Raw genomic sequence first — 8,756 nt, 5'->3', positions numbered from 1 at the left:
ACACACACATATATACACTGAAGCAGGCACGTGCCTCGTAGCGATGGGGTTAGAGCAATTGAATCCGCTCACTGAAGCGCGAAAACCCAATGTGTGCGCCCAATAATTTGGCGCGGAGTAAACGCGCATTCCAAGGGAAGCAGAAATGAAAGGAGAAATCAGCAAGGAAAGGTGCGCTATGATATTGTTCAATTATCCGTTTCTTGGGGATGAGTTTAAACTGATATTGCTAAGAGACAACATAGACAACTGAAAAGGCCTATTTTTGCCATAAGTTACATTTACTAAATATGCTTTAATAAACATGATTATTTGTGAACAAAAAATATGTGATCAATAATAGTGAGAATAGAAATTATAGAAGATTGTAAAGGTTTTAAAAGTGAAGTAGTTAAAATGGGGGATTATAAAACAGTTTTAGATCCTGATATACTTTTAGAGTTTGATCATCTAGGTTTAACAAGATTTTATAATCTTAAAGATAAATAAATATTATCAATAGAGCAGCTACTTTATAGTTTAACTAGCGGATACGCCCCTAGCTTCTAGGGGCTTTGCACCAAGAGGTAGTTTAAAAAAAAATTAAGCACCTCTGGAGCTGAAACCACTATTTTTAGATAATAAATAACTTTAAAAATGGGGGAGGATTTTTTTTGTGGTTGAGGGTGTCCGACCACCCCAAAAAAAATAGCCTAAAACAAACACAGGACCAGTAGGTATATTCCCAGAAGAGTAGAATCCAATCGGTTCAGTGGTTACCGAGATCTTAAGGAAAGGGCGGACGGACAGACATCAATCTACTTTGTATTATAGATAACGGTTGCACACTTAGCATCTGGGCCTAAAACTAAATAATAGCCTAAAACAATCCTTGGACCTATGTGAAGCTTCCCTAAAGTTTAGTATCTGTCGAAATCTTAAGCTTTAGACAAAAAACCATACTACGCTAATTAATGGGATAGCTTTGTTATGTATCTTTCCTTTTATGAAATATTTTTAAAAACTCATAAACATAATTTGCTTACGATTATCTATTTAAAATAATTTCTGCAGAGGTGATTTTTTTGGATGTTGCCAAACCCCCATAATAAAAAAACTTTCCTGTGGCCCATAAAAAGCTTCAATGAAAATGATCTTAGGGGTACAGCGGTTAGCGAGATCTTTCAGTAATACAAACAGATCTACATACAGACCAACGGACATCCAGTAGCACTTTAATAGGGTTAGGATAAAATACATAAAAGAATTTATTAATATACAATTATAATATTATTAATATATAATTTACTTTATTCTCTTTTCATTAAAAAATATATAAAATTTTATTGCTGCACTTCCTCTTTTTTGATAACGTAAAAATTAATTTTAGATTAATAATCTGATTTTCGGTATCTAATAAACTATGAATAATTTTGATTAATAAAATAAAAATTGTACATTAACAAGGAGGGTTAAAAATTCAAAATCGAAAATGAAATCAAATTAATACACTTTTATTTATGAAGATGTCCCAAAATTGAAAAAAAATATTGATTCATTCTTTCATTCTTATACTGAGACTTAAAATGTAATTAAATGTATTTTTTCTTTAGCTAAAGATCTCGGAAATTGCTGTTCTGAATAGGTTGTATTTTTCAGAGAAGCTTGGGGTTGTTTTACACTTTTTGGGAATAGTCCCTTTCGTGACATCGCACCTTAAGGGGCGATTTGTCGTATTTTTAAAATGGCTTTTTAAAGGTTTTTTTTTTAGGTTAGGTTAGGTTATATTGGGTTAGGTGATAGTCCCACAGGGTTAGAGCCCCCCGCAGGGGCTTGAAATAGGAGAAAACCTACTGTGGAAAATACGAAGAATCGCCCCTTAAGGTGCGATGTCAAGAAAGGGACTATACCCCACTTTTTTATTGCCTCCTCAGTTCTACCCTAGAGGCTTAGACCGAAGCAACCTTTTTTTTTTGCCTGAATCTTACAATCATGGAGAACACTGATCCGAATTGGTTGTTGTACTCTTTAAAGAAGCTTAATATATGTGTTAGGATAATTATGGGCCATTTTTCCTTACCTCCTTCAACCTCGCCTAGAGACTAGGGGCGAAGTAAATAGTATTTTATACATTCTTCCGTTGAAATGTACTTTAAGATTGACAGAAAAATTACATTTAGAGTAGCTATGCGCTTAAAAATACGGTTAAAGCAGAAACAAACATACAGAATAGTTATTTCTTTCGTCGTATTATAAACGGCTTTCCGCGGATATAGAATGTACAATTATAAGATTAAAACCAGTTTTTAGCTCTAAGGTGCCGAAGGCACGGGCTATTTTTTTTATATTCGTAGAAACCTGGATATAATACGATGCTAGACATAGTTTTTTCATATGGATGAGAACCGGTTCTTATCCACCGGATTCGAATGAATACGAGAAGAAAAAAAACTAAACTTCATGAAGAGTTCTAATTCTAATAACAAGAATAACCTATTCCATAAATGCGAAGCTTTACTCGACAGAAAAAGGGAAAAGTGAACCTGTCCGATTTTTATTAACAGAAATGCTACGCTTATAAAGCCATGAGTTATGTACAAGTTTTTTAAGTAGCAAACAAAAGGGATGGTTCTATCACTTAAAAATAAATGTGTTGAAAAATGATATGTCCGACCATCGTATAATCATTACCAAAACAGTATCTTATTATTACAAGAATCATCATAAAACAATTGAATTCTCTAGAATAATTCAAACATTAAATCTATTCGATACTGACGTACCGACGAAAAGACATTTCCTAAGTGTAAAAAAGCTTCGCATTTAAAATCATTTATTTCGCTCGTCCTGACGTATATAGAACGTAAATCGGAACTTCTTTTGATACCATTAATTTTAATGTAATGAACTTTAACTAGACAGAAACAGGGGCGATTATTTTTATACGTAGCGCATTTAAATTTTCATTTAATACCTTATAGAGTCTTGCTGTTAGGTATCCTATACATTTTAAAAGATATTTATTTAGTAGTTAGGATTTTTCTCGTATTCATTCGAATCCGGTGGATAGGAACCGGTTCTCACCCATACGAAAAAACTATGTCTAGTATCGTATTATATCCAGCTTTTCACATGGGTCACAGGATGACCTTGGGCTGTTTTACCTGAGCTGGATCTTTAAATCATTTTAGTGGTGAGCCAAATCAGGGTGAGCCGAATTTCAGCCAATCACAGCTCGGCATTTCATAAAATGCTGTGCTCTCATTGGTGGAAAGTTGTCACACCCCGATCTGGCTCACCACTAAAATGATTTAAAGATCCAGCTCTGTTGATTTAAGTCTTTGGGACGTTTAAGGCTTTTGTATTTCCTTTTTTATCCCTTCGAATTTTATGTGCACAACCTCTAGTCGTTAAATAAAGTATGATAAGTAATGCATGATGATGAAGAAAGTCCCTCAATGACGTCATAAAAATGAGGGATGAGGAGAGGAGGAGTGGGAAAGAAAACCGCTAAAAAGAGATGGGTAATCACTCGTTTTTATGACGTAACTTATTGATTTTTTGAGGGACTTTATTCGTCTTTGTAATGCATTCTGAAGTAGTGATGTAGTTACAGAATAACCGATGAACGCTACTTATAGAGTTGAGTAGCTACTATAGAACTATAGGAGCAAAACAAGATGTTCCTTTTAAAATTGGCTAGAATTATCGTCAAGAAACATTTTCTTTTTATCTAATCAAAATTTTATTAACTTAAATTATCGAAATGTCTTCTTATAGTTAAAATCAATAAAATTTTTCAATTAATTTTACTAAAAAAAGCATAAAAACAAAATATAATGTGGACATACTTTTTAATAAGCTTGTAAACTAGAAAATTAGAAAAACTAATGTAAAAAAATGATTATTAAAAAAAAACTTAAGAAAACTTAAAATTAAAGAGTAAAATTTCAATGTGAAGTGTCGAAAATCTAACAAAAATTTTTTTAAAATAAATAACCAATGAATTTCATTTATTCTTTAATAGTTAATTCTCGTATCGTATTATAAACGGCTTTCCGCGGATATAGAGTGTACAATTATAAGATTAAAACTAGTTTTTTTAGCCCTGAGGTGCCGGAGGCACCGGCTAAAAAAACTGGTTTTAATCTTATGATTGTACATTTCTATATTCGTAGAAAACTGGATATAATACGATGCCAGACATAGTTTTTTCGTATGGATGAGAACCGGTTCCTATCCACCGGATTCGAATGAATACGAGAAAATGCCTTAAACTGTCCCTTGATTACAAATCTTACCTTTAGAACTTTCAAAGTTTTAAAAGTAATCTTTACCTCAAAGCAAAGTAAAATTAAAAGATAACAATGGTAAAAGTAGGCATTTTGGCTCGTTACCCATGTATATACAAATCATTTGTCCCAATCAGTAATTTCCCACAAATGGTTAATTTGATCCTTTTATATATCCCTCTCCATTAAATTTAATTACTAGCTTTGGGCATATGTATATCAAGCTAGGGTGGGGCCGGATATTCGGTTTCACCGGATATCCGGCATTTTCAGTATCCGGCCAGATACTGGACATTAAAACTATCCGGTAATTTGCCGGATATCGGGCCATTTTAATATCGAGCCGGATACAAGATATCCGGCATTAGAATCCAGCCGGATATCCGGTAACCGGTCAAAAAAGTATCCGGCCCAACCCTATATCAAGCTATACGTAAATTCAGGGGGAAAGGGTACATAACAAACCAGTGCCCAAAGTTTTATAATAAGATTTTCTTATTCGTCCGCATAAAAACTTTGGGTGATTTGCCAAATTTAATTGGTTGGTTCATTAACAAGAAGTTTCTAAACATTTTAACCAATAGTTTTAATTAACAGAAGGGGTTATTCAATTGATTATAATTGTGGATGTAAATCAATTCATAATCTATTGTCATATTTACTGCAATTTAAAATAATTTACGTCGACAAATTGGCTTTGATTAAAAAGGTCATTCTTTACATTCGTTATTGTTCTGCAAGTTTTTAAACTGAAGTTTACTTTTTTGACATAAAAACTTTTATATCTACACTACACTTAATCGCTTTAAGCACAGACATCATGTTACTTTCATATAAAGACTGAATTTCAATTTTGGAGGTTTTAAATGAAAATTTATAGGTGGTACAAATAAAACAAACTGGATTTTTAATGCGAACTCGCATGTTTAAAAGTCATCCTCTTGTTATTTTTTTTCCCAGACCCAATTGTGACTTGTGGATTGTGACTTGCAGCTTTTTCATTGGAAAAAGGATGACAACATCCATAAAAGCGAAGTCTTGAAACAGTAGGACGAAAGAACATTAACACTTGTTGAGTGTCAGAACTGTGTAAGCAGAATATAAATGTAGAAGTCTTAACATAATTGTAAGTAAATTTGTTGCAAAATTGCTAAAGAATACTGTTTAAGGACATACTTACATTTTAAGAAATTGATTATAGAGATGCTTTACTTAAGAAATTGTACCTTATGGTAATAGGAATCAGTATTTCAAAAATCAGATGAATAGGAAACTTTGCTGTTAAAAAAGTAAAAAATCAACACGTTTTCAATTGACGTATGGACGAACCGGCCCTAATTATAGAAAAGCTTCGCCTTAAAAAAGTGTGACAGCCCATAATTCTACAATCACTCCTTGGTGCAGGGGAAAAGGATAGGTTTTCTTACAAACAGTGAAGTGCACAGGGTTTTACCATTAGGGTTTGAACCTCGAGGGGGTAAGAAAATGGGAAGATTAAATAAAAAGTCAAAGGAGATCCAAAATTTTTTGAGGTGATAAAATGAGGGGTTTCAAAGGTTTAATCGGGTAAACTACATCATTTTTGAAAATGTGCAAAGATTTACCAGTTTCTGACTGAGTTTGGGTACTAGCGCATGAAATGCCGCTGTTTTAGTTTTGAATATAGCATACGGACGAATTTGTTATGATATGGCTGGTAAAAAAAAGTTTCTTCAAAAAATATCATTTCATTGATAAAATGTTAAAGTTTGTTAAAAGTTTTTGTTCTTGATCACTTAAGGTTTAATAATTATCTGGCAAATAACAGACATGCTTCCACTTTTATATGTTATCATTTTTTTAAGATACTCTGTCTCTATCTTTGCTCGTTTAACCCTTTTTTTTTAGATTTAGGCTTAAAATAAACTCAACGTTTTTCCGATGAATTTTCTATTTTTCTTTCAATATATTTTACATCAATCTTAAAATTTTTTCACCCTTTTAATGCCTTTGAACAAATTTCCAACATGGCTTTGAGACCGATTAATATCTGCTCGATTAGAACCGGTTCTAAGCCTATCTGAAAAATAATGTATCGTATCGTATTATAGCCAGTTTTCTACGAATATTGAAATACCAGTTTCAATTTTTACAATTATTGTAAATAGAATATTCGTATTTCATGAAAAGTTTTTCTTTGGGGAAAAAAAAACTCACAAAAAAGAATAAGTTAAAGTATAGAAATAGCAAAGCTACTATAGAATTCCTCCAAGCAAATCTTTAAACCCTGCACTATTCACGGTAACGAAACTACTCTAGAAACCCATATATCTCTCTGAGACTTTTTTTTCTGTTCGTCAGAATCATTTTGGGGGAAACATGACCTTTTTCGGCTCCTGTTTGAGGTAGACGTTTTTTTATGTGAAGTTTTCACATACTCTAGAACATCAATTACATAATTTAATTTCTCGTATTCATTCGAATCCGGTGGATAGGAACCGGTTCTCATCCATACGAAAAAACTATGTCTAGCATCGTATTATATCCAGCTTTCTACGAATATAAAAATGTACAATCATAAGATTAAAACCAGTTTTTTTAGCCGGTGCCTTCGACACCTCGGGTCTAAAAAAACTGGTTTTAATCTCATAATTGTACATTCTATATCCGCGGAAAGCTGTTTATAATACGATGCGAGAAATAACTATTATTCGTTGTTCTGTCGGTAATGTTATAATGCTGTAAGCTTGTTGAAGCTTCGCTACTTTGATACAACATTGTTCTTGTCTGTATTTTGAATAACTCTTTTAAATAATGTTTGTGTGTTGTTTGTGTAAAAAGTGACAACATCTATTTGTCAATCACATTCTTCTATTCTAAAATCTCAGATTTTAATTCAACAACAGATTTATAGTGTAGATGTATATACAAACAACTACCTCCCTTCATTTTTCAAAGACCTCTTTCGTCTGCTTCTAGATTATTTTCTGCTACTGGGCTGTGTAATATAAGCGATACCATTGGCTGATTTTCAATGACCCAATAGAACGGTTGCACAAGACGGTTGCGATGGGGAGATACAGTTATTTAACCCTTTCTCCCTCTAGTGTTTTACTGTAATAATTCAATAACCTATTTTTAATTGTGGCTTCGCTCCTAGGGAAAAGGGTGATTACCTTTCCACATTTTTAGTTTGTTTTCAGTTCTAAGTTTCAGAAACACAAACACATACATCCAGATTTCATAACCTAATTTTATTATTAAAGATAATAAATATAATTCAATTCTTATTTACACTTTATCTATTTGATCAGAGGCGTGTGGTATAGGGCCGTGTCAACCTTAAAATTGAAATTATAGAAACGGCTGCCTCCCCCTTTTTTCACCGATACATAAATTGATTTAATATGAACATTTACTGGAAATGGAAAAAGTAATCCAGTGTATTATTCTATAACTAGCAGCTACGCCCTCTAGAAGCCTTTAGGGGCACGCAACGCTCGACCTCATTTCATTTTAAATTTTGGTTTTTAAAGAGTAAAAAAATATTTTCTTTGGGGGGGGGGGGTGAAGACAACCCCCCAAAAAATAGTTTAAAACCTTCACGGGACCTATAAGAAGCTTCATTGTAAAGGAGAACAATATCGGTTCAGCGGTTAGCGAGATCCTTTAGGACAGACAAAAAAACGCTTACTACTCTATATAATAGGATAATAAAGAATTTGTTGTATCGCTATTTATGAGTGATCCTGTCCTTGTTTAAAGAAAGAAAATATACGAATTTATAGAGTAGCTGCGCTTCAAGTAAACAATGATACATAGTGTCATTTTTGCAAATATGCCGTCTGGTACAAAAAAATCAATTAAATTCGCCAATCATTGATTATTTGCAATATGCGAATTATGATTTAGATAAATTTGCAAAATCAAACAAACTTTACAATCGTTTTCAAACTATTTACAGCTAAGATTTTTGATTGAACCTGATTGTTTCAGTAATCGCCAGTTAAAGTTTGAAAATTGAAACGATAGAACAATTTAAGAATATGTATTACTTATACATAAAAAATTAAAATTTGAAATCTTGTATGATAAAATCAGATCAGACAACAGTAGCAGAAGACTCGGCCCTGAGTTTAAACCTTCCAGAATTACCGCAACCTGAAACTTTAAATATCATCATTCTATCTCTCATTTTTATATTAGGTAAGCTTTATATCCATCTATCTATCTATCTATCTATGTATGTATCTATCTATCTATCTATCTATCTATGTATGTATCTATCTATCTATCTATTTATCTATCTATCTATCTATCTATCTATCTATCTATCTATCTATCTATCTATCTATCTATCTATCTATCTATCTATCTATCTATCTATATATCTATATATCTATCTATCTATCTATCTATCTATCTATATATCTATCTATCTATCTATCTATCTATCTATCTATATATCTATATATCTATCTATCTATCTATCTATCTATCTATCTA

General features: G+C 32.4%; 1 protein-coding gene across 1 annotated transcript in view; it reads left to right on the top strand.

The window, feature by feature from the left end:
- Nucleotides 1-212: 212 nt before the first annotated feature.
- Nucleotides 213-8,756, top strand: part of LOC145324693 (uncharacterized) — a 48,605-nt gene continuing 40,061 nt past the window's right edge. The window contains exons 1-2 of the mRNA XM_080167286.1: nt 213-454; nt 8,352-8,456. Coding sequence (XP_080023412.1) covers nt 397-454; nt 8,352-8,456 — 163 coding nt within the window. The 5' untranslated portion in view covers nt 213-396. The remainder of the gene's footprint in view (nt 455-8,351; nt 8,457-8,756) is intronic.

This window comes from Acartia tonsa, chromosome 7 (assembly GCF_053477335.1).
Source record: "Acartia tonsa isolate MP-2025a chromosome 7, ASM5347733v1, whole genome shotgun sequence".
NCBI classification, from domain to species: Eukaryota; Metazoa; Arthropoda; class Copepoda; order Calanoida; family Acartiidae; genus Acartia; species Acartia tonsa.
This window is presented reverse-complemented; position numbering and strand designations above follow the sequence as displayed.